This window comes from Trachemys scripta, chromosome 4 (assembly GCF_013100865.1).
Source record: "Trachemys scripta elegans isolate TJP31775 chromosome 4, CAS_Tse_1.0, whole genome shotgun sequence".
NCBI classification, from domain to species: Eukaryota; Metazoa; Chordata; order Testudines; family Emydidae; genus Trachemys; species Trachemys scripta.
The window spans coordinates 94,838,782-94,866,060 of NC_048301.1; the positions used below are offsets into that span (position 1 = coordinate 94,838,782).

The 27,279-nt window shown below is 42.9% G+C and overlaps 1 protein-coding gene across 1 annotated transcript in view; it reads right to left on the reverse strand.

Moving 5' to 3' along the window:
- Positions 1-27,279, reverse strand: part of LOC117876498 (F-actin-monooxygenase MICAL2-like) — a 189,250-nt gene that overhangs the window by 19,838 nt on the left and 142,133 nt on the right. Inside the window, exons 29-33 of the mRNA XM_034768763.1 lie at positions 24,717-24,889; positions 19,995-20,069; positions 12,726-12,823; positions 9,493-10,861; positions 2,191-2,282 (exon numbers count right to left, since the gene is read on the reverse strand). Coding sequence (XP_034624654.1) covers positions 2,191-2,282; positions 9,493-10,861; positions 12,726-12,823; positions 19,995-20,069; positions 24,717-24,889 — 1,807 coding nt within the window. The remainder of the gene's footprint in view (positions 1-2,190; positions 2,283-9,492; positions 10,862-12,725; positions 12,824-19,994; positions 20,070-24,716; positions 24,890-27,279) is intronic.

Consider the following 27,279-nt stretch of genomic DNA (forward strand, 5'->3'; position numbering starts at 1 on the left):
CTTCAAAATATTAATCTGCACCTTTGAAAAATACACTAGTGGGTTTGCTGCCTTGCTTCCTCAATGCACCTTTGCCCTTTTTGACACAGACATACCCAGGCAGGTATATTACCTCTGTGTCTGACCATCTTCTCAATATTTCACTGAAGGGGATCATGGATGGTTTCTGCCGAAAGCTAAGAACTAGCTGATTGTCATGGTTATTGTCAGTGGAGAATGGGAAATAGTTTAAGAGACATGCAAAATGTAGCATATTAAGTTGCAAAACTATTGAAGTGAGACTTGTCACCTGAGGTGAGGTAGGGCCTCATGGCTAACTCAATCAATGCTGAGAACAATGGGCATCCATGGAGACAACACTTGGTCTACTGCCTGGACCAGGTGAAGACCTGAGACAAAGGAACCCCAGGAGAGCTCTCTGAAGAGGGGGCCCCCTGGGCTAAGAGACAATAGCCTGTAACTGCATAAGCGCAGAAGAAATGGCAACAAGTTGTTATCCATTACAGAGGAAAAACTCTTCCTGTCGGTGGGTTTCATGAAAGGATTCCAGTTTTCTGAATTGGACAAGTGCTGCAAGGACTAACCACTGGGTGAGAAATACCTTCTTAAAAAGTTACTTTCCTGTCTAATAAGTATAGGCTATAGATTGTGTTTTAGGGTTTTCTTTTATTTGTAACCTTGTGTCTCCAAACTGTTATACTTGCCGTTTTTTGGATTTGTATCTCAAGCTTTGTTAAATAAACTTCAATTTGGTTTCACTATAGACAAGTCTAAGTGCCTTGTGCTAAGGAGACTGTCAAATTGAGGTGAAACCAGTGAATTGGGCTGCACTGCTTCCACAGAGGCAGCAGATAGGAGTACATTGTGGGTGTCCAGAAGATAGGGGACTGGGCACTCCAGTGTAACAAAGTGAGGTGTGTAAACTGCTAGCCTGCAGGAGGAAAAAGTAGGTCTCCTGGAGCCTGGAGCAGAGTGCCTATGTTGCCAGCAGCTAGTGGCTAGGAAGTGTTCCCCTGGTTGGCAGGAGACAGAGCTCCTTTCTGCTGTGGGCTGGTGGCTGGGATAAACCCTAGACACCTCAGGTAAGCCCAAAAAGTGTCATACCCTTGTATTTCAAAATGTTGTGATTCCTGTGGAAATAGGTTATTGGATTTTGGGCCCTTCAGGTTTTGGTCATTCCAAGCCTGATTTAACCTCAGTTCATCCTTCTGGGTTGCAGCGTGCTACTGCGTGTACAGACCCCGGTCATTGGTGGGCGGGATCGAACCGGGGACCTCTGGAGCTTAGTGCATGAGCCGCTACAGCATAAGCTAAAAGCCAGCAGGCTATTAGCTAAGGCTGTAGAGCAGACTCATTTTGTCTCTCTCTCCCTCTCCCTCCACACCACTAGATGGGACAGAACACCACACCCAGAAGGTGTGTGGGTTACGCTACCAACATTAACTTGTTTAATTTAAAAAACAAAACAACTCACAATGCCACCTCCTAATCAAGCAACCTCTCTAGTTAGGCCGTCTACTGATGCTACTTATTGAAGCCCCTCCACTTTCAGAGAAAGGGTAAACAAGTCTCCGATGAGCCATTCAGCCTACAGAATCTCTCTCTGCAAGTAAGAGATGAAGAGCAAAACCTCATTGGTATTTTAGCTCTCTTATTTCCTATTAGATACAGAAACACAGCTGACCTATCTGAGCCCAGTATTCAGTAGGCATTTTGGGGGTATAATTTTGTGATGGGACTGCATGGCTCATTTAATATTTCTGATTAGAATAAATATAACATTTTCCATGCAATCTGCCTGTAGTTCTTTTTAAATGAAGTGGTGTTTCCCCAAGGGAAATCTGCATCTGTTTGTTTTAATTTTTTCAATGGTTTGTTTGTTGGGCTACATATTAAAACCACTTTAGAAATGCAGCTTCAAAGTGGTTTATGTAAAGCACGTCTGTTATTCAAATTAAATCCATCTCTGTCAAAATTCTTATAACCTGGGGGACGGTTCTGATAGGTACAAGAAATTCTGGTACCTGTCTTTCGGAAAGAGACCTGATGTGGTTCAATCCATTATATATTACGATACTACGTTTACATGTCAACACCCCCCAAAACTGTTCTATTTTAAAATCAAAATCACACAAATCCTAAGTATAATTCAACAGTAAAAGCTTATTTTTGTTTCTAAATAAAGGTTACCTTGAGTGCTATTGAAGGCTTGTGTTCAAATTCACCATCAGAGGAAGAACAACATGTAGTCACTTGTTTTTTGACAGATAGGTGTTCAGAGCCTAAAATGCAAGAACAAAGTGAAGCAGGAAGTATTCTCCCTTGAGACATATGGACATTCACTCTAGCCACTTGCATAATGCACCTGTCCTGAGCTTTATTAGGTTGCACCTAAAGGCAATTTGGAAATTTGGCTGATCATGTTAATTAAATTTTTGGCCACTGTCCAAAGCCTTTGCTGCTTGTTATTTGGAATTCTTTTTTAAACATACCAGTATTATGTATCAATCAATTAATTTCTTAAACGCCATCTATGTAGCATGATGCTCAAAATGTATTCAGAAATGAAATTTGTTATTAAAAAGCATATCTGAAGTTAGCCATATTACTTAAATGATTGTGTAAGGCTCACCATGCGGTGTAATTGAATGCAAAAAGTCTGAGCCAGCTCTTAAACAAATTACCCTTGTGGCTTCTAGCATCTGGCACCCATTTTTACTACATGACATCTGCTCAGTGTAAAATAGCTGGCGTCAGAATGTCTGGTCATATAAAAAAATCACAAATGTAATCAGAAGCAAATGGACTAAGAGAACAAGGTTTTATCACATAGTCTCATGCAACATAAATATTTCATTAATTATGTCTAAACAAATGTCACTTATTTTTCAGTCTTAAGAATATTATCACATCATTGAACTGTTGATTAAAATGCCATAATCAGTCAGGAAAATCCATACATCACAACAATATACTCTGAGGGAAATTCAAAAGATATCATTGGGAAAAACATGCATTCAGGGATACAAATTAATGTATATTTAACTACAACAATTTTATTATGCCCATTTCACCAGAGTCTTGTTCTAGCTGGCTGTTTTGTTCTTCTCAATTTATTTGTTTAATTCATATCTTTATTCTCTTTGTTTAAAGAAATAAAACTGCTCCAGGAACATCTGTCTCCACACTTCAACCTGCTGCAGGTTAATGATTAACATCTGCAGTGGACTGCATCTTGGGAGTACACACAATTTAAAGTGATCAATGACTTCTTGCTTAGCATTTGCCAGGTAACTGTTGATTTGCTATAATCCAGTATATGAATGCAAGTTTTATTTGGAATATGATCACTTCCCATTCCCCTCTGTGTAAGTTTCCCTTCCTTTTCTCATTTGTTTCACTGTGAATCCAAACCCTTCAAAAGCAGATGTAATTTCTGTCTCGAAAAAGACTTTAAAATTGGAGTCACTGAAACATGTTCATTCCAGAAAAGTAAGTAAATGGTAGCAAGCACAACAATAGCGGGCCCAATTCTGCTCGCAATAAGGCCAGGTCTACCCTACCACTTAGGCTGGCAAAACTTATGTTGCTCAGGGTGTGAAAAAAACACCGCCCCTCAGAGCAACAAAAAAGTTACCCCGGCCTAAGTGACAGAGTGCAAAATGCTATGTCGGTGGAAGAGCTGCTCCCGCAGCTCATTGGGGGTGGTTTAATTATATCGATGGGAGAGCTCTCAGCTGTGCTGCTGTAAGCTCTCTAGTGTAGACATAGCCTCAGTTACATCCACGTTAATCATGGAATAACTCCGTTGACTTCACACCAAACCACTGACCTTAATGAAGTTGCAGGCTTAGAAAGGTTTAATTGAGAGCAGAATGGGTCCTCATAAGATTTCTAGGAGCTACACAGGTCAAGAAAAACAGTTACTCATAAAAAGAGGAGCTGTCTAGACTCAAGAAGCCACTTTACAGTTAGCATTCTGAAAGACACAGAGCCACATCTCCAAGTGTGCCTGAGCTCTACTCTATGTATGGGAACAATGTGGAGCTTTCCACTCCTCACCCCATCTTTAGAGAAAAGGACAGGGTACAAGTCAGAGTGGCTCTAATTTGCACCTGCTAGAATAGCCCTTTAGGGACTGATCAGCTGATCATGATTGCCAGTGTACAGAAAGGTCATGCCTACCTCGGCATGTCCAGAACACTGTAGGGCCAGCAGTAGATGGTGTACAGCCAGTTTTGCCAGCTTTATGTTATCCAGGGAAATTCTCTAAGACAGCCTTCACACTGTCAGAATGGGTAAAAAGGAATGAATTAGAGGCTGGGTTCTGGCTTGCAGTCTTGTTTCTTTTGATGGTTTAACTCATTCAAATATCATCTCTCACTTGATTTTGTTTTTCCTCTGTTCTTTACCAAATATCTCCAGTATCTTTCTTCTGATCACACTGTCATTGAAATAAAATTTCATAAAATGCAAATTTTTAAGCTTTACAAAATTTTCTGGTGGGGTTGGCAACACAATCAATTACATGCTCCCTTTCTTCTTTCTTCAGTGGGAATAAATTATTGCCTTCCTCTGTCCTCCTCTCTGAGTTACATCAATAATTAAAAAGTGTTACAAGGTCTAGAGGATAAACAGCCTTCTGTGATACAAAAGCACCTGTCTCCTTCTCAAGGGACTCCGACTTGGGAGTTGTTTGCCTTTTTGGAACAGAGGCAGTGTCATTCACTTCCCTAAGGGTTTAGGACAAGGGCCATCACCAGAGGATGAAGAAGTCAGTGTCCTTACATAAAATGGATTAATAGTATAGTCCCAACATTGCCTGTCATCTTATGTATTCTGGAATGTCAGGCATCTGTCTCTTATTCTGCTTGGGAAATCAATTTAGATGGTCTGTAAAAAGTCCAGTCTTTCAAGGGACATTGTATAAGCATTGTTAGAAGACACCAAGCAACTAAGTGACAACTAGCAATGCCCCTTCATGGAAAAGTTCTTGATCAGGGCTTCTGAAGACAGAAAGGTATTTAGGCCAAATAAAAATACTCAATCACAATTAGTGGTGATAATGTGTTTAATGTGTGATCCTGTGCACAATGAAAAATATTGAGCATTTCTATAGTTTGTGGTATTTATGAATATCCCCATTTTACAAATGGAGGCACGTAGAATGACTTGCCCAAATGTGATGGGGTATGTAAAGCCCACATTGGGGAGCAAGGGGTTAAGGAACAGCTCTGGGCCCAGGCATCTCTGCCCAGCCACTCCTGCAAAGCCTGCACAAACTGGAAGCAAAAAAGGGGAGCAGAGCAGTTCAGAGGCAGGCAGCAGAAGGGAGCAGGTGGCTGCTCGGAGGGGAAAGTACTGCCCAGGAGCTCATTGCCTAAGACCTGACAACACAGACCTGTGCAAACCCACCAAGTAGAGGTAAGTGACTGAGTGTGGGGGTCAGAGCCTTGATTGAAATGATTTACTCTGGGAAGCTAAAAGGAGACTGCAGTAGGAAGTGGTCTAGGGTATGGGGGGCAGCAGCTTAGCATCCCATGGTGTTGGATGTAGCTGCCAACATTGGGCCCTAGAACAGACTCTGGTGGAAACGGCGGACTCAGTCTCCCCTACCCACTCAAAGAGGATGTTACGACACCAGGAGTCTTTACTTAGGTGAGAAACCAGCAGGTCTGTGTCCCTTCCCCACCCCTCATTAGCCACTGGGGGGAAGCGGCCTGGACAGTGAGGCACCCCGGAAGGGGAACTGAACTACAGAGCCGTAGCCAGGAAGCCCCAAGAGGGCAAAGACATTGTCTCCAGGGAGGGAGCCCTGGGGTGCTGCTTTATCCCAGAGGAGGGACAATCAGAGAGAGAGTGCGTGTGTGCAGGCATGCGCACTCAGCCAAAGGGGCACTCACGAGGGTTGAGTGCACTCTGTTACATCCATGAATACCCTTTGCTACCTTAGGGACTTACAAATAAGCCCTGTGTGAGGTAAAAATGTCTTGTTTCAGTGTAATGGGTGCAGTGGGTAGGAAAGAATCTGACAGAAAGCTTTCTTGCCTCAGGGGTCTATTAAGTAACTTTGCTTATAATAAGGACTGTCCCTGCAGCAAGGAATGTTCCAATAGTCATACCAAAGGCTAGTTTGAATAGGAAGAATTCTAAGAGTTTACACTAAGGGCTTGATTGTGAGAGGTGCAGACAAGCAATTCTCATACTGGTTACCTGATGTGTAAAAGCTACGCAAGTTCAAAAGCTATTCACTGGTGTAGCACTGGAGATAAGATTTCCAAAGAATACTGGGATACTTGGTATATTCATTTGTATGCAAGGACCCAGACTGCTCCTTCAGCTCCATCGCTATGTCAGAATAGTTCCTCAGTAGTGCTGGAGCACTGAGAACACACTGAAAGATCTCAGTGCTTGTGAGCCCACTACGGGTGAAATTCACTGCTATGCAGAGGACAAGTACAAAGCCTCTGAACCACCTGACTCCCACTTAAGCTTTATTTTAGGAATTAAAGGGACCTTCAATGGTCACAGGCCTTAGGGTGAAACTGATTCTGCACGGAGGGGCCATCCCAAGCATAAAGTTATTTTTTTCTTGTATTTTAAAAGAATATTTTGGAGGATTTTCCTTATTTCTAGCCTTGGTTCTTGCTTTCCATGAGTAAGAGATGATCGAAGACCAAATCCTGACTTCAGTGTGATTCAGCACCTGTCAGAATTTAGCCCTTTGCTGGACCTATTTAAACACTGGATCAGTTTTAACAAAATAAAGCGGGTTTGGATCAAAATGTATTTTATGGATTCAATAAGTTTATATTTCAAAGTTAGTTAAATCATAATGTACTTCCAAGGAGTACACATGAAATGCAAAGAGAATTTCGATGTGTCAAAAGCAAAACAGTCTTTCAAGAAGGGCCAACTCCCAATATTTATTGCTATGTTGAGACCACATCCAGTCAATACATAGCACTGTAGCTATAGTCTCTCTTTCCTGTCCTGGTATTAAAGAAACTTCATATCACTTCTGAGGTCATAACTGGAACGTTTACATTGCTATAGTCTTGTACATTTTGGAAGACTCAGTCTTCTTGTAAAATCTTGATTTTAGACTCAGTGTGTTAAGGCAGGGGATAACATGTGGACAAGAACTATAATAAAGGGGAACTGAGAAAAGTTGGGGTTGTTTATATTGCAAGTTTCCCTAAACAGGCACTCCAGATCATGGTCTTGGTGCAATAATGTCAGAACTTTCCCATATCCTTCCCTCATGCTATTATTTCTCCCAATCGAAACGGTGTCTGCTCAGTCATTTTGCTTCTAAGCACAGTGGGAAGAGGATGGAAGCTTAACCAAAACTAACAATGTAAGTGAATGTGCTGCAGCAGCTGGAGAGAAATGCAGCTAACCCAACTTCCAAAATACTATCATCATCAAGTTCCCAAGCTGCTCAACTTTCCCTGGCCTTAGTGACAACAGATTCAAACCTACATCTGAACCTTTGTCTCTTTGAACAGCAGTGAAATGCAATGTCACCATCAAGTTTATGGATCCTAATGAGGCCATTATTACAAGCACAATTAATTTTTAAATAAAACACTGATTTGTTTAACTGTACTTCCATTTTTCACATCAATTTCTCTGATCCATGCATGTAAGTTCAGAGTCATTTCTCACACTGGATATGTTTAAATCAGTTATAACAGCATGTTTTAATGATGTAACATTTCAGCATTCACAGATTTGTTCCTTCTCAAAGGGTCACAGGCATTAAAGCATCAATTGCCCTTCACCTCATTGATCCATGCAAGGATGTACTATTTACTGTTCTCCTAAGCAGTGGGTTATAATGTTTGGTAATGTAAGGACTCAGTTCTGCAAGGTGATGAGTGCTCTCTAGTCTAGGGTCTTCCACAGGAGCAATGGGTGCTCAGTAACTCATAAGATCAGGCCTTAAAGCATTCAAACTTTCACAGACTCCGTTCATGTTCATCTCTCTCTGCCACCGATATATATTCCAATTTCCTTGTTATTAGCATTTATTTGGATTGTGAGAGTTCCTTGCAGCAGCAGAGTAACTAACTTGCTTCCCAAAAAAGAATGGTTGTTCATAATTAAGGCTACGATTTTGTCATGGATATGTTTAGTAAAAGTCATGGACAGGTCATGGGCAATAAAGAAAAATTCACAGAAGCCCGTGACCTTTCCCTGACTCTTACTAAAAATATCCATGATAAAATGGGAAGGGGCTGTGCAGCTGTGGGGTGGGTGGGGGCTCTGGGGCCTCCACCACCAGTGGGGGCTCAGAGCTACAGGGTCCCTTTGCCCCGCGGCGTGGAGTGGCCAGGATGATCTCCCTTGCCCCGTGGCAGGGAGCTGCGGGGATCCCCATCTGCTGCAATGGCCAGGAGCTGCCCATGGTGGCTGAGAGCTTGGGGGCCCACTGCCTCAAGCCGGGGAGTGGGTATCTTACAGCTCCCTGTCGCTGCGGGAGGCAGCAGGACCCAGCAGCTCCCAGGGCTGAAGTCACGGAGGTCTTTGTAAGTCACAGATTCAGTGACCTCTGTGACAAAACCATAGCCTTATTCATAATCAGTGACTAGAGCAGCAAAATAATGAATAGTGTAATGATGGTTAACCAGGTGCTAATGTTTACCTTCTCTCATACCACAAGAATAGAGGGACATTCAATAACATTGAAAAGCAAAAACTGTAACACTAATAAGAGCCAATGCTTTTTATACAACATACAATATACTTATGGAACTCGAGCTTTCATTCTCAGGGCAAAAGACAAATGAGGTTGAGGATTAGAAAAAAGCTTCCCCTATAGGCATATTACTTCATAATTATCCACTGTGAGGTTTCTTACATCTTTTCCTGAAGTGTCTGTTGCCAGCCACTGTCATGGACAAGATACTGGACTAAATAGTCCATAAGTCTGGTCCAGTATGGAAATTCTTATGTTCTTAACTGGGTTGACATCATTCAATAGCAATATCAGTCAGGCCATGAGTTCACATAAATAACTGGTATTTTCCCTCTTTCCCACAGTGGGATCTTCTGCCCTCCTCTCCTAGGCTTTTAACTTTGCCTACTTGATCCCTCCTCCATCAGAACATTTAACATCATGGCAACCATTACTCCTCAGGTAGCCTCTACAAAATTTTCCATCCCACCTGTCTTTCTATCTCAGTATTTACATTGCGCTTATCACAGTCATGTCTGAACCCAAAGGAACAGAGAACCAGACTTGAGCCTGGACCTCTGATCCTTGGTTAGCAGTACGTTTTTCTCCTGTTAAATGCTTCAATCATCTTCCAAGTTTTAATCAATATTCTTAATTAAAATTAACGTTTCTTAAATTTTCCTTAAATAGCATAACTTCAAAATAAACACACACAAAATAAAAGGCAAATAAATTGTTTACACTAATTAATGCATATGTATATTAAACTTAAAAAAATTGTATTATTTAAAATGAACAATCCTATTTACCTGAGTCCTCATCAGTGGAAGGATTATTTAGCACTTTTTCGGGGGAAAAGTTGTTAATGAAGGACATAGATGATTTTAAGGAATCGTTCTTTTCCCTTTCATTGGCTTTATTCCTCAAGTTACTAAAGAGCGAGCAGATATTCATTTGTGCAGGATCTCCAAGGATGTCCTCGGAAGTTTTGTTCTTGAGACTTAGAGATGAAAAAGGAAGGTTCTTCTGGTTACAGATACATAAGTCATCAGTGGAAGCCCTCAGTGGAGTTTCTTTGAGAGTAAAGTTTTTTAGGAGTCTGGGTACATCCTCCGTCTTTGCACCAGATGAATTTTCAGGCTTAACAGCAGCTTTGGAAGGACCTGTGTGCAAACTGTAAACCGGAAGCAATACCTCTGTGGAATCACATGAAGATTTCTCTTCAAGACTACAGGAAAGACTAGGTGGGTTTGTGACTGAGCTTCTAGTTTCCAGTCCATTAGATTCTTGTGGTTGTACGTCATGTTCTCTATTACCATTACTGTTCTTTAAACGTACAGAGCGGCCAAAGGTATTAGGGGAATTGAAAAAGGTGTGTTCTGAAGTAGGGTTGGCTTTACTGTCTGGGTTCTTTTTTATGCTTTCTGGATGAGACACAAGAGGTTCTAGAATGGATCTCTTTATTGCATTGGCAATTAGTTTCAATGGTGATTTTGGCTGGCTAGACAGATGTTCTTCTACAGAACTGTCTGGACTCTTTGGAATATCTTTTGTGTCTGCTGACAAAGTTGGCAAAGCATCATTTGCAAATGGAAGAGGCACAGAAAGACTGGATTGCTTGAATATGTTTTTTCCCCTATTACCATCAACATCCTTCCATTCTGAAATTTCCAGCATTCTTTGGCTTTGATGTTCTGGTTTTGTTCCACCTAGATCTGCATTGTTCAAATCAAGTAATTTGGATTGCTGCTCTGCACCAAGCATTAATTTGTTCCTTATCTGTTTTTTTATTTCATTTATTTCTAGGTCAGGCTGTTCTTTCAGCTGTCTTGGATTTCTTTCATCTTTTTTTTCTGTGACTAGAGAGGACAAATCTATATTTTTTCTGTTGAAGGCCCCTGTTCTGGTGGTACATTCTTCACTCTCATTCAAGTTACCTACATTATATTCCTCATTGTTACCATTTTCATCTCTATGCTTATATACATTAGCCACTGAAGTAACATTTCCAGAATGCATCAATGGAGATCCAGTAGTACTGTTCTGAAGTGGGTGATGGGGCACATATCGGTGGATTTCTTCAGGTGTTTCTTTGGCTTTTGCCTTTCTTTGCAACACTGGGATGTAGGGTTTGAAAAGTCCTCTTGCAATTTCTGGTGGTTTGCTGTGAGATGTCAACTGTATGGAGTGTATGAAATGGTTATTTAAGTGGTATAAATTATAGCTAATAATTTTTATTTATGTGGAATTTTAAAATAAATCATGCCAAAATATACTGTCCCAAATAAAGCTGAATATGTACAGGTACATGTGTGCACACATGCACACACACACTCATGCACACACAAAAACCCATCCAGTAAGAAGAAATACTGTCTGCTATTTTCCCTTTCCCAAGTGCTATATTTTTGTAATCTAGGATTGAGAATAGCATTGTAAATTGGTACTCTAAATTGGCCTAACGTTAACCTTTACTGAGAGTGGATGCTATCTTTACTTTCTTAAGTAGTCCTTCCTTCAATATTTTTCTTGGAAAGAATCTCTCCAGGCTACAGGACTATAAACAAAAGATGACCCACCATCTTCTTCTGTATATTTCAGCTGCACAGTTTAAAGCAAACACAGAACACTGTGGCACAGTTTATCTGGCTGCTTCAGAAATATTGCACTGTTTTTTGTGTAGTGCAGCCAGGAATGACTGAAGCAACCCAGCAACAAATGGGAAATGCAAGATGATAGATTTACACGCTATTAAATGGACATACAAATTGTGTCAGTTACAGTTCTGGATACTGAAACCTTCATGGTACCTACAATTCAGACAGTACCATTGGCTGGACACTGTAGGAATCTTGCAATGTGCCCAAGCCCTAACCTGGAGGTTTCCTTTTAGAAGTGAAGAATGTCATTCTCCATGCTTTGAGGAGGAAAGATGTTCCTTGTGGTTAAGGCACAGGACCAGATAGTCAGGAGATCTGGGTTTCTATTCCCACCTCTGTCCCATGTGAGTTTGGGCAAGTCATTAATCTTTCCTGTGCCTCATTTTCCCATCTGTAAAATGGGAGCAATAATAATTATTACCGGACTCACAGTAGAGTTTTGATGGCTAAATTAACATTTGTGAGGACCTCCGATATTACAGTGATGAATGCCATAGAAATGCCAATAAATAAATATGCCCATTCAATCCACTCTGCTCAGATTTCTAACAAGAATGACAGTTAGTACCAGTTATGGCAGTAGAGGTTTCTAATGTGGAGATGTTTCTGCTGTTATCTGAAATAAGATCACCAAAAGCATTTTACTGATCAGCCCCCAGGCGATGTTCAGTTCCTGTCCTGGACTGGGTTTGAACTAGTGTCATAGATATGGAAGGCTCTAAATCTTATTACAAAGCTTTGAGGTAAAGTATTGTTTTAAATCATGTTTAATTAATAGTCCAGTGGTTAGGACACTAACCTAGGACTTGGGAGACGTGGATTCAAGTCCCTTCTGTACTACAAACTACCTGTATGACCTCAGGCAAGTTGCATGGCAAATTTTTCATAAGTGACTAATTTAGGTGCCCAAGTCCCATTGAAAGAATCTGACTTAAGTGCCCAAGTCACTTAGGTTTTATCTACACAGCATTTTGGAGTGAGCCTCCCAGTCCATATCAATAGACTCTGGCTCTGACCCCAAGCTCCAGCCCAAGCTACCACTTCAAATCACTTTCTACACAGCTGTTTTGGAGCATTTGCTCAAGCCCTGCTAGACTGAGTCTATCGACCCAGGCTGGGAGGCTCAATCCAAAATGCTGTGTAGACATCCCCTCAGGTGCTTTTGAAAAATTTACCCTTAGCCTCTCTGTGCCTCAGTTCACCACCTATAAAATGAGGATAACAATATTTCCCTACCTCGCAGGGGTGCTCAGAGAAAAAGAGTGTTTAAAAGATTGAGGTGCTCAGATAGCACAGTAACGGGAGCCATAGAAGTATCTTAGAGAGAGAGATAGACATAACTGTTTTGTTACCGCTATTTTACTAAGAGTTTTCCTTCATACCTGTGATTCGGATACACAATCTTCAAGAGCACACTGAGATCTGGTAGAGGTCTCCTGTGAATGAAGCCCAATTCTCTTGCTGTACAGTAGAGGGAAATCTGCCAAAGGAAAACAAGATTGTACATTTTGCTCTAACTACTTTGACCTAAATAAAACTTGCAATTAAAGAACTGCAGTAAGATGAAGTCCAAGATTTCCCCAAAGATTTCATCTAAATGGCGAAGTTTATATACCCACGCTGTGTGCACATGCATGTAGGAGCAGAGGTGCATACACTCTCTGTATCTAAATTTTAAAAAAAAGTGGCCCTCAGTTCTTCATTGCTCAACTTAAAACATCGGAAAGGCTCAACATTTCTGAAAAAAAAAAAAATCAGCACTTTTTTGATACCTTGAAGCACCCTAAAAATAGAGGTACCCAAAATCCCTAGTCACTTTTGAACATGTAGGACAAGAGTTCTGTGAGGTGGAGGAAAATGCATGCCTTAAATGAGGCATGTCCATCGTAACGAGGAAGAATTGAGACGTATGGTTGGAAGGTAAGGTTAAAAACAACCGCACAGTCCCTATTATCAGCCAGTCAATAGTACAACACTCTGGATTGTTTAAGACCCTGAATCAGCAAGTATGGGCAAATTAGACATGGGGAAAGAAATTGCATGCCAGTCGTTTGTGCCTGCATGCAGTCAGTAACAGGATAGCAACCTCACTGTGCACTTTAATATTTGCAAGTGTACAAAAGCAGCCTAATAAACCTATTTTTGGGAAAAAACAAACACACACACACACACACGGGAAATTACATGCCAAGTTTTAGCTTGAAAAGTATTTTTTATAGTTGGCTAAAAAAAAGTATAATGCAAATGCTGGTGCCATCTTAAGTGGCACCACTGGGAGCCACTAGACCACCGTATAAGGGCAAAGCTTCAAATAAGGGAGGTATAATGTGGATCAAGATAATCCATCAGTTTTCCATTAAGATCATCACATCAAACATAAGATACCAGTCTTTACTTTCAAGGCCCTTTCCAACTTGTCCTCACCCTTTATATTCTCTCTCATTGGAGGTGGGAGTGAATGTCTCGATAGTCAATGAGCCCATAATGCTAGCCTCCATTGCTCACTTTTGAAGTTTTCAAACTAGCACTTTTGTTCTTTCTTCCAGTGTGCCCCTCACAACATACTCCCCATAATCCTCTGCAAAATATATTATCCTCCATCAGAACAAATAATAAATGACAATCTCCCTGGGGCATAGGCTTTCTTTTACTGTTCATACACATGAGCCCTTGATCTAATTGTGGCCTCTAGGCATTACTTTAATACAAATAATTCCTATTTCCTCTTTTGTTTTAGTTCATCACAGCTGCATATATATTGATCCTGTGTCTGTGATGTTGCTGATAAAGTTTCTGAAACACTTATATCCAATGCTGTTGCTCTTGTTTATTCTTTGAAAAAAAGACTGTCATGATTCTGATACTTTGAAAGTACCCTTCTGGTGGTGTCAGGTTCCTTTGGTACAACTACATAAACTCATACCTGCCACAGCAAGGAACACAATTACTGGACAGATGACTGGGGAGAATGTTTTGTTGGGTAGAAGAGAAGATTTAGAATGCCCATTTTCCCTCCAAGACTCACGGGACACTTAAAGAACCTATCACTACACTACTATTTCTCACCGAGCCTCTGGTTCTGCTCAGTCAAACCCAGGGGCAGCTCTTCCCCTCCTTGACTGAGAGGATGAGCGCTGCTCCTGGAGGTGCCAATTAATCACAGCAGGGATCAGAAGCAGCAGCTGTCAGAGGGCCTTTTATTTAATGTGTAATGAGGGGAAATGTTTTTGTTCTCTGCAACCCAAGAGATGTTGTTTATTGAAATATGGATCCTCAGATCACAGAAGTTGAACAGCAGAATATGGAATTAGGTTTGCCAACAGACTTGTGAATGACGAAAATATTCATGTCTGTACAGCTTGGAGTACCTGGGGGCATTTATTAACATATGTAAGTATTACAGCTCAGTGCACTGGAGGAAATCCAGTTCTTTCAACAGGGTCGATTGTAATGCAGAGTACAGGTCATAGGCTTAGACCCTAAGTCCCTGGATCCTACACAGCTACACCCCACTGTAAAGTTACTCCCACAGGGACTCCCCCAGAATTCAGTGGATTCTGTGTGGATATAACTATGTTTAAGTAGCATTCAAATTAGGACCCTTTAACTCTTAGGATATAGCCAGATTCTTCAGGTGGTAAAAATGAAATTTGTTGATTTAGACATCACAAGTTAAAAGTGTGGAAGTCCACACTGCTGAAAGACAGAAGTCTTAAGATTTAGAAGGGCAATTGCCTGCATTGGATCTTTGAGGCCATCAGAAATAGGCTTTTTAGACTATATATTTTAAGTAATTTATGAGCAATGTATGGTTAGGGAACAAGTCTGAAAAGGGGACTAATATTTTTCTGAGATGAGTGACAAATTCCTGTAATCAGGTAGTAAATTCTACAAGGAAGTGAAGTCACACAGTGTTCCTCCTAGAGAGGGACAAATGCCTTTCTTTTGTGCTCAGGGTATGCTGACAGTATGTTGCTGCTCATTGCAGCAGCAGACTTGAGGTTTTGACAAATTGATAAATCACACTGCTTCCTTTCAAAAGGCTTTTAGCTCCCTCTAGAGACTCCTTCCAGAGGTACACAGGAGGGTTTAATAAAGCAAAGCAAAATTAATAGGCAAAAATTTAATTAAGAAGGTAATGCGCTTATCGAGAACAAGCTGAAAATGAGCTGGAATTAAGAAATGCCCCCTGGCCTTTTTTCTTTTAAACCTGGATTAAGCATTTTTCTTGTGTGATTTTTAAACCAAAGATCAACTGAGGCCAGTTTTTGTTTTAAGTCTTTTTAGTCAACTATGGATGCAGAACATGAATAAATCCACAAAGTTCTTTGTGGATGTTTTCAAAGACAGTCCCGAGTCTTAAGGTAGCCAAGACTTATGTGGGAAGTGTTAGGAAGGAAGTAGGTCTCTGATAACCTCCACCAGTTTATAACAATGGCTTTATATATCTAAATTTAAATTATGGCAACCCTAGCTCTGATGTTTCCAGACTTCCTCCTACCCCAGTCCATACTCCCCAAGAAGTTGGACCCAACTTCCTTATCAACATGGGACATGGAAGCTTTTTCCTGCCTCAACTACCTGTCACTACTTAGCAGCTGTCACAAGCTTGTGAATCCCTCACAATAAGGGGACTTAGTATTTCTAGTTAGCGTAGGTAGCTAAGGTATCTGTCCAGATGGAAGGCTGGGCTAGAATGTGAATTAAAAGGTCTATTGAAGATCTATTGATGGTTGCCTTGTTGAATTTTCCCCTGGAGGGGTTGGTGATTCATTTGTCATGAATCTTCCTTTGGAGGACTAGAATATGTTTCAATTTGTTAACCTCCCCTGTTTGGTGGGATCATCCTATCACAACCATGAAATATTCTGACAGTTTACTCTCCTGGGATTTGAGAGCTATTCCATGGGTGGAGAACCAGATTCCTCTACATCGGGCAGGTTATGAATGAGGGTCAGCTGTTCCCAGTTGTTCACTTTCCAGTGACTGCCAGGTTAATTACTATTTATTGTTCAGATTTTTTCAACACTCCCATATTTAGATATCTGGAGCTATCGAACTGGAACTATAATCTGAGGCTGGGGTACATGGGAGAGGCTAGATCAGAGGTGGGGAGGCAAACTATGTCCCACGGGCCACAGCCGGCCAACGGGACCCTCCTGCCCAGCCCCTGAGCTCCTGCCCCAGGAGGCTAGCCCTCGGCCCCTCCCCTACAGTCCCCCCTCCCCTGCTGCCTCAGCTCGCTCCGCCGGCGGCGCAATGCTCTGGGTGGCAGGGCTTCAAGCTCCTGAGGCAACGCAGCTGCTGAGCCCGGCTTGGCTCTGTGCTGTGCTGTGCGGTGGCGTGGCTGGGTCCAGCCGGGCGGCACGGCTATAGCGCCGCCAGCCACCGGTGCTCCAGGCAGCGTGGTAAGGGGGTTGGATAGAGGGCAGGGAAGTACGGGAGGATGGTCAGGGGGCGGGGGTGTGTGTGTGGATAGGGGTCGGGGAGGTCAGAGGGCAGGGAGGGGGTTGAATGGGGGCAGGGGTCCTGTGGGGGAAGTCAGGAATGAGACAGGGGGTTGGATGGGGCAGCAGGGGGCAGTCAGGGGCAGGGGTTCCAGGGGTGGTCAGGGAGAAGGGGTGGTTGGATGGGGCAGGGGTCCTGTGGGGACAGTCAGGAATGAGAAGAGGGGTTGGATGGGGTGGCGGGGGACAGTCAGGGGCGGGTGTTCAGGGGCTGTCAGGGGACAGGGAATGGGGGGGTTGGATAGGGCAGGAGTTCTGGGGGGGCTGTCAGGGGTGAGAAGCAAAAGGGGTCAGATAGGGGGCGGGGCTGGGGCCAGACCACGACTGGCTGTTTGGGGAGGCACAGCCTCCGCTAACCGGCCCTCCATACAATTTTGGAAACCCGATGCGGCCCTCAGACCTAAAAGTTTGCCCACCCCTGGGATAGATCCATCCTTCAGTCTGGCTGGTAGACATGTGAGGTAAGAATCACAAGAATATTTCTAGGAAAGCTTCTTACTAATTTTCAAAAGCATGTTTCTGATCCCAAGCCAAACATTCTGGTTTGCCAGTGAGGCACAAGCGTGCCCCGATACTAACCTCTAAGGGGAAAACAGGGATTGTACTTGTTTTTATTAATTCTCTGAAGGCAACAGGCATTTGAGTACTAATGGGAGGGGCAGCACTAACCTCCACATCTAGGAAGGGGCTCAGCTAAAAGCAGACAAAGTGCTACCATCATCACACACTGAAGCCAGGCCCTTTCCCATGGCTGGATAAGGCTTTGACGCTTAAGCAGAAGTTGGTCTCGCTACCAGAAGTCGGTCCAATAAAACATATTACCTCACATACCTTGTCTCTCTAAAATCCAGGTCTAACTGATTTCCTGCCTGTGGCATGAATGTCTCCTTTAGTACTTTGGGAAGGCAGGTGGACTCAAGCAAATTTACAATTATTGCTAAAGCTCGGTCATGATGTCTCTCAAAAACAGACCAAAACTTCAGTGCCAATATTATTGATCTAGGCAGGTAACAGAAGACGCCTCACACACTGCAGACTAGTTGCAGAAAAGGGGAAGTTCACTAACTGATAGGAGAAGATGAATCATTTGATTCAGACCTGGATACTAGAAGAATTACTCTATTATTAATCCTCTTGCCACCAGTGCTGCTTGGGATCTAACCCAGGCCTGACCCAACCTCCATTAAAGTCAGTGGATCAGACTCCCTTATTTTGGGGGCAGACGAGGTAGTACCCTTCTCCTTTGCTCATCTGCTGGTGCAGTATTCCTTCCTTTGGTTACATTAGCTAGCTATCAAAAGGATATGCTGTAAAATATGCAATGCTTCCCATCTAACTGGGAATGCTACACCTGTGTGCATGGGGATATTTTCACCAGGTGGTGCTCAAAAGCATAGAACCTACTGGGAGCCTAAACAAGAGCACATAAATAATTAGGTAGACGTGGAGCCGCTGCCATCTAGTTGAGTGCACCAGTGTATTTGTACCCCTAAGTGTAGGGGGAGGGAATCTTCTTGTTTGGAGAATTACAAGTTATTGCAAGTACTTGTCGTTGGAAAGCACTACAACAAGTCACTTTACTCGGTGATATAACTGAGAACATATCTGCGACGTGTTTGTGCTAATACTTTTTTTTTAAATATAATTTCCTTATTGTATTACAGATAAACCACAAAAACTCACAACTAAGTGCTATAAAATACTTATAACAAAGAAACAAAAGCAAGAGATAAAATTATCAGAATGATGGAACATAGAATAAAACAGAACAATGTAAACCATCACTGGATGATTACTTGTTCTGTTCATTCCCTCTGAAGCACCTGGCACTGGCCACTGTCAGAAGACACAATACTGGGCTAGATGGACCTTTGGTGTGACCCAGTATGGCCGTTCTTATGTTCTTATCCCTTAAAATCAGTTATAACAGAACCCCTTATCCCTGTTTCACTCACTAAATATCTTCCAGTTTCAGTGAAATTCTCTCCTGTGAGAAGGGTTAGCACAATGGGCATATGTGCCACTTACGCTCTCAAAATAGTGCTCATGTGAGTATTGCACAGACCTTGTGCTGCCACTATGCACAGGGGTGAATTTAATAGGGAGCTGAAGGCTCTCAGCTCTTCCAGGAGATGCTCAACTCCTGGCAGGATTGAGCTCTAACATTTGTTTCATTTCACTCAATTTGTTACTGATTCACTTGCCATAAAACAATGTGACAAGAGCAAATACATTTACACCTGTGCATACTCCTGATCCCAAACACAATCATCCAGCTTCATCATCTCTTTCCTCTGTATGTCTGCCTTATGGCTACCTCTGGGTTATAGCTAGAACTTACTCTTACCTACCTTCACTCCGTCTCTGCTGGAATCCTTCTTCAAACCCCTCTCCCAGGGTTTTCCTAATCCTCTGAGTGTGGCAGCCACACCATAGGAACATATCACCACCGCCCTCAATCACCTCCAGTGGTTTCCTATCCATTTCCCAATGCTCTGCTCACGCCACACTTCCACATCCCAGCTGTATGTATGTCGACTCATCATGGCCTTCCCTAGTCTGAGGTGATGCTGTGCAGCCTTGTCTCACCAAACTGCTTCTGAGTCAGAAGCCTTAAAACCTCTTACCTTAAAACCTCCTTTTTCTACTTCATCTGTGTAAATCATGAGAGGCTGTGGACTAAGGAGACCCACACACATAAAACACAGCCTTAAATCGTAACTATGCAACTTCAAAGGGGATTGCACAATGATCACTGAGCTTTCCTCATACAAGCATTTAGACTATACATGCAGCCAAGGCTGCCCAGAGTCCAGACTATATAAGTTTAATGACTGATCCTTTGAGTACTGGAATCGCAAAAGAATGAGTCATAATACATACTGTACACACGACAGAGTACATTGTTCAGTAGAATAATCCACTATCTAAGAAACAATCACACAAGATGGGAGTCTGTTTTAATATTTTCTGGGCTTTTAAAATCTCCATTTCCTTCTTTATTACTAGAAAAGGCTCAAATACATACAACTTTAACCCAGTTCCTACCATAAAAGGTAACTAAACAGGCCTTTGAGTAAGAGGAATACAACCAAATGCTACTGAACAAATAGAAAATTCAATTGATTCTAAGGCTTTACTTACTAGATTGAATTTTTCTTCTCCAATTCTGGTATTTATTCAGTGTAGAGGAGTGGAAACTATTGGCTCTTTGTAGTGCTTCAGAGAAATAGGAAAGAGACATTGTTAACAAGCTAAGCAAATAGAGAGAGTTATTACAAAACTAGACTTTCTATAAAACTAGTTTAAACATGGTAAGAGAGTCATAATGCCAGTACAGAACGTTGTAATTGTTCTATTCTGAAAGAAGCAGACAGAGTACATAGTGCATATTCCCCCTCTTCTCTGGAGCCCTGCTGCTTCTGCCCTCCGAATCACCTGCACCTGCCTCCTGCTGTTGTTTTGGTGAAGTAAAATCCTACAGGCAGAGACCTCGGTGAAAAGTAAACTGAGGGGCAGTGTGTCCTAATGCTGAACCACTGAGAAAATAATTCTCACTATTGTAAGGTAACAGGACTTGCAACATGACATTTTTTGCTCTGTAAAATCATTAGGCCTGATTTTTAACCAGTTGCTCTGAGCAGCTGGTGTGCAAGAAGCTGCATTTAAAAAAATGCAGACTTTTGCCAATAGAGGGCAACACTCACCAACAAGTGCTAACCACAAAGCCAATCCTTACAACTATTTTATTTGCATTCTCCTTCATATGTTATAGTTAACTTTTACCAAATTGTTTACATCACAGAAGCCCATTTGTAGTACATAGTTCATGTCTAGTGTGGTCACTGTTTCTTTTACTCATGTGGTGGTATATTAACCACCAAAGAAAAAAGCCCAGCATCCAAACAGTGGCTTATTTTTTAAAAAGTATTTAACCTTTCCATAGGGATACACAAAATGCAGTAAACTTAATTTCGGACAGCTTATCCCAGAAAGAATGTTGGCTTCACCTCATAGCTACCAAGAGAACGAGAGAGCAGGAACATAACCTCATGCATACTGGGGAAGAAGGGGACAAAGAGGAAGAGAAAATTGGGGTGACAGAGGGCAAAGATGCAGGTGGGGGATGACAGTATGTAGTACCTTGTATGTGAGGACCATTCATAGTAGAGTGGCCTGTTAACCCCTCTGCAGTCATAGGATAAAAAAAGGGGGCTTGTGGGTTACAGGTTGTTCTAATAAGTCATAAAATCAATGTCTTTATTCAGTCCCTGATTTTTAGTGTCAAGCAGAGTTATGAGTTTAAGCTCCCAGGCTCGTCTTTTGAAAGTGTTGTGCAGGTTTCCAGTGAACATGAAGACTGATGGGTCAGATATAGACTAGAGAGGGAGTAGAGAGGAAGATGACTTTAGAAGCAGTAGTTTGGATAGAATGGAGTGGGAGAGAGGACTGCCCTCATTATATTACAATGTGGACATGTTCTGGTGGGCATGTGTTGTGATTCATTGTTGCACTAAACAAGGAACTCCTTAGTAAAACAGTTAATTAACAAGATATGCAAGAGTCTTTGCCTTTTGTATTAAGCATGCTTTTGGGGTTTTTTTTTAAACCAGATTACTTCCCTGAGAGTTCACTGCCACTGTGTCACATGCTGGCAGAGTCCCCTCACATGAAGGAATAGTGGGAGGAGTTAATGCTACATGGTATTCCTCTCAGCAACCTCCCATTAAAGGCAGTAGAAGCTTGGAACACAGTGAAGTGGGGATGGGGAGTGGGGAGGGCAGAGAGGGGAATTAAAGAACCCAGTCAATTACAAACTATAAAGTGCTCCTATTTAAAAGTAAAACCTGTTAAGAATTCCAGGAATACTGTTGTGTTAACATATCCACATATTTTAAATATACAAATTAAGTTGAAACAACATTATGACATCCAGGAGCGTTAGCAGATTTTATCCTCTTCTAACAACCTTTAGAAACTGAACACACAAAGCACAGACTAGGCCTAAAGTAAAAGCAGCTTCATAAATCTGGTTACAATACAGTCTGCACAGAGGCCAGACCATGTTAAATCCAGGTAAAAATAGCAAAACCAGGCCTTTGGAATGGTAAATATCTGGTCCACACATTAATGGGGCTAATTCAGTAGTGTCTGGTGGTTATGCCTGGGACCCTTGGTAGAAAGGTGTTCTTGGGAGAGACACAGGATAAGAGGTTAGAGCTCAGGGGGAAACAGGAAAAGCTTCCTGACATTGTGGCATTCACTCTCTTTCATTCCTGTTTTGCGCTCTGGTTCGTTTACTCTTATACCATCCTTCTTTCCTACTTCCTTTAATCTTAAACAATGGTTTTCTTTTATTTTTCCCTCTAACAATTTATCTACCTATTCATCATCTCTGTCTATTTTTTTCCCTAGCCCAGCAGAAAAGTTTTCCCTAGCCCAGCAGAAAAGAAAAATCCCAAATCCATCCTGATTACTATCCAGCCACTGCAGCTAAACAAGTTATTGGTTCCCGCCTGCATCATCTAATCTGTAAATGAAAACACCTGCTGAATCATTTTCTTGCTCCATCTCCTCCAGATCCCATACTTATGCTGCAGCCGAGGGTTCTATGTCATTAATTGCAGATATTTCAAACTGAGACAACGTGGGTGAGAAAGAGACAAGCTTTCAAGCTACACAGAGCTTGTTCTTGAGGTTTGGCAAAGGTACTCCAAGCATCACAGCAAAATGCAAGGTGGAACAGGTTGTTTAGCATAAATAGTTTAGCATATATTGTAAGGGATCATTCAGGGTTGGGTGACCTGTTAACTCCTCTGAAGTCGTAGGACAAAAAGAGGGGATTAGTGGGTTACAGATTGTAGTAATAAGTCATAAATCCGGTGTCTCTGTTTCAGTCCATGATTTTAGTGTCTGGCAGAGTAATGAATTTAAGCTCCCAAGCTCGTCTTTTGGAAGTTTGTGCAGGTTTCCTTGGAGTATGAGGTCTGATAGGTCAGATATAGAGCAATTGCTCTATGAAAAGTATTGACCCACAGGTGTTTTTGTCTTATTTTCCTATGAGAGTTCATTCAACAGTGTAATGATTGTCTGATTTCACCAGTTATTGTGGCATTTAGTGCACTGGAGGAAGTATACCACATGTTGTAATAGGCATGTGTAGGATCCATGGATCTTGAAAGGTGTGTTGTGGGGAGGTGTTGATCATCGTAACAGTGGAGATATATATGTAGGTTTTGCATCTGTTCTGGCAGGGCCTGGTGCCGCTTTGAGTTGGTGAGTCCCGATCTGTGGGGAGCTTGCTTCTGATAATGAGCTTGGAGAAGTTGGGGGGGTTACACATATTTCAGGCTGGCTGCACTTGGCTTCTTTGTGTTAAGAGTAGGGGGATGGGGTTTGAACTTCCCTTTAAAAGCAGGACAGTATTCCTTTTCCAAGACTTGCTGGAGGCTACTCCAGTTCTTTTACTATTACTGGTAGGTGGAAATCATGCAGCAATGGAGATTTATCTACCTCTGTTCTTGTTCTGCCACAAGTTCTTGAAAAGTGCCCTCCAGATTCTAGTGTTAACCCTTCCAGATTGCACAAACAGATCAAAACCCTGGCCAAGCCCCTTTCTTCTGCCATGACCCACAAAGGATTCTTCAAGGCCTCAGATTGTTATGATTGAACCACACAACATGATATAGCTCCTACTAGTTGGCAATAGCTCTTCAGAGACAGTTGTGTTTTTTTAATTATTAAACAAGTTCCAGTTCTGAATTTCTCCTCTGAACTCTGGCTCCAGATAGAACCGCCTATCTATACAGCTCTTGAGTGTCTAATTGCCTTCACTCTGGTTACAACCTTTCCCCCCATTATATTTTAAATAAATAAATATAATGGAGATATCCTATCTCCTAGAACTGAAAGGGACCTTGAAGGTCATTGAGTCCAGCCCCCTGCCTTCACTAGCAGGACCAAGTACTGATTTTGCCCTAGATCCCTAAATGGCCCCCTCAAAGATTGAACTCACAACCCTGGGTTTAGGAGGCCAATGCTCAAACCATTTAGCTATCCTGCCCCCCAATGGAGTCTTTCAATGGAGAAAAACTTCTAATCAGTCACAGATCTAGAAATAAATTAAATTGAGCACCCTCCTTGCTTCCCGTGAGGATACTGACTCATCCTTGCTATGCCTAGGCAACACAGCATGTATTATATGGGCCTCTATCGGAGTGTCCCGACATTGTGTCACAAGGAAAGGATTCATCTCATGAGTTAAGCATGGGGACAGAACTGCTTTAGGTACCTTGATACCAAGGCATTGTTGTCTGTTTCTGTAGAGCCCTCTAGGGTACATAAGATACTCCTATTGTTGTTAATGTTGCCTACCGTCCAGGATTATCCTGGAGTTTCCAGGTATTAAAGATAAATCTTTAATTAAAGTTGTCACATGATGAAACCTCCAGGAATACGTCCAACCCAAACTGGCAACCCTAATTGTTGTGCAAACTCTCACGACACTATTTAGAATCAAGATCAGAATTAAGAATTCTGCAGTGCCCTGGACTGAACAGTTCCTTCATTACATGAGCCTATGTTCACACTGCTGGTTCATAGGGGTTTAGTTATTTGATTGAAACAATATGTAAAGAGGGAAAAGAGGATTTTGCTGGATCCTGTTACAGTATCTAGAGGCAGTGAACCGTGACAAGAAGTCTTCCAAAGAATTAAGATAGTATTTATAGGTTATAAACTTACTGCATCACTGATAATACCAACAAGATCCTATCTGCTTTGACAACACCCTCAGAAACAGCAAACAGGCTTAGTAGCTGGAGCATAACTGGCTTGGGCTAGTTTATTTACAGTGGATTCACTTACCATCAGCAGCTTTGGACTTTTCACAGCACTCTTCTTCCTTCACAGAACTGGTGGTCAGCAATGCATGCTTTCTTATGGGGTTTGTATGGGACACATGCTCAGGCAATGAGATCTGTCCTTCACTAATTTCAGAATTCAATGAGTCACCATAAAAATCAGATTCCAGCTCTGAACTAAAAATATAAAATAAAATGAGAAAGTCAAACATTTTAGAAAACACATGCTATGGGTTTAATTACAAGTATCACCTTTAATGCAATAAATCCTGACAGCAAAGTGTGTGATATAATGTGACTTTTTACAGCTGGCCTCCATCCCCACATTTATTTTTTGCTCTGGGAATGTAATTTGCTGACAATACTATGTCCTGAAAACTGCAATAGACCCAATAGTTTTATAACTCTGATTAAGACCATGATAGCCATGGACAATTATATTCAAAGTCTGAAATCTGCTGCTGAGAGTCAGAGTCTCCTTTTGAATTATAGTGGGTCTTCTTTGTCCTGAACAAGTTAAGTGTGTCTTCCTACAAGTCTGCTGTTAAATGAAGAGGGGGAAATACCTGAATGTCTAATGCCCATCATGCTAGTAACAAGATATAATGGTAATGTGAATATAATTTCTGGCTTTTTCCTTAATAATAATAATAATAATAATTCTGCAGTGCCCTGGACTGAACAGTTTCTTAAATAAATAATTTATTATTATTATTTTTACTTTGTGATTTTAATGGTACATGCTAAATACAGCACAGTGATAAACGCAATTAGACATTAGGTCGGAGTTTCAAATTTGGGTTGAGCATGAATACACCCAGAATCGGGGTTTTAACCTGACATTTTCAGGATACTAAGAGTTGGTTCAATTTGTATTTGGTTCAGAAAATGGTTTAGCATAAACAAAGCTGAAGTTGAGTAGAAAGGCAGGTTTTCACCATGTCTACCTGTCCACACAGATGAATGAAGGCAGAGTAATGTCACTAAAAAGCTTTCCCAAGTGGGACTAACCCAGGGGCCACCACCACCCAAACTCCTCCTTAGAGTTCCCTGGGGCGGTGCCAGGGAACCCCCTCCCGCCGCCTTTCATGACAAGAACCATTGCTGCACGAACCCTGGCAAATCCAGCCGGAGAGTCAGGCCCACCCAGGAAGTTTATTCCAATTCCCCAGGCAACCACAGGACAGGACAGGCTTTAGATATGAATGAAGTTGGTGATTGTTGAAGTCTGTCTCATGACCACCAGGGAACTGGCATTAACACCCTATTTGTGCAGCTAATAGCCCTGGGCTGACATGAGCCTGGTGCATTGTTATTTGTTAGGAGTAGACAGGGTGCTCAGTGAGCCCTTGTCCTGAGGAGTGGATGGTTCATGGTTGTAGCACAGATAGTGTGGGAAGAAGATGAGAAGGGGAAAGTGAGGTAGAGAAATTTTGGAGGAGCAGAAGGCTACAACCCCCCCTCCCCCACTACCCTTAAAGCAGAGGTAGGCAAACTACGGCCTGTGGGCCACATCTGGCCTGCAGGACCCTCCTGCCTGGCTCCTGAGCTCCTGGCCTGGGAGGCTAGCCTAGGGTGACCAGATGTCCCGATTTTATCGGGACTGTCCGATATTTGCTTATTTGTCCCACATCCCAACCTACCTTCGGTTGGGAAGCGAATTGTCCCAATATTTTGCCTCCGCTCACAGGCGGAGTGGAGCCCGCAGGGGGCTCACGCCCGCTCCGTCCCCTCACTGTCCCATTAGATCCTTCCCCAAATCCCCATCCTGGCCCCGCCTCTTCCCCAAGCACGCTGCTTTCCTCCTCCTCCCCCCTTCCCTCCCAGGCTTGCGCTGATCAGCTGTATGGCGGCGCAAGTGCTGGAGGGAGGGGGGAGATGGAGACGGAGCGGAGGCATACTGGTGTGGGGAGGGGGGGCAGGGCGGGGCGTGGAGCTCCGCAGCTGTTCCAGCGGCTTTTTTTTGCTCCACCACCGGCTTTTTTTTTTTTGCTCCCCCCTCCTCGCCGCCCCTCCCCCTACATCCTGATATTTCACCTGTGTGATCTGGTCACCCTAGGCTAGTCCCGGCCCCACCCCTGCTGTTCCCCCTCCCCCGCAGCCTCAGCTCGCCCTGCCACCAGCGCAATGCTCTGGACAGCGGGACTGCGAGCTCCTGGGGCAGCGCAGCTGCAGAGCTGTGGCCTGACCAGGTGCTCTGTGCTGCACGGTGCATGGCTGTAGTGCCGCCAGTCACCGGTGCTCCAGGCAGTGTGGTAAGGGGGCAGGGAGCAGGGGGGTTGGATAGAGGGCACGGGAGTTTGGGGTGGAGGTCTGGGGGTGTGGATAGGGGTCAGGGAACAGGAGGGTTGAATGGGGGCAAGGGTCCGGGGGGGCAGTCAGGAAGGGGGTGGGGGTTGGATGGGGCAGCCTGGGAGTCAGGGGCAGGGAGCGGGTGCGTGGATGGGGCAGGGGTCCCAGGGGCCTGTCAGGGAATGGGGGGGGGGTTGGATGGGACAGGAGTCCCAGGGGTGGGCTGTCAGGGGGCAAGAAGCGGGGGGGGGGGGGGGGGGGGGGGGCCGGCCGGG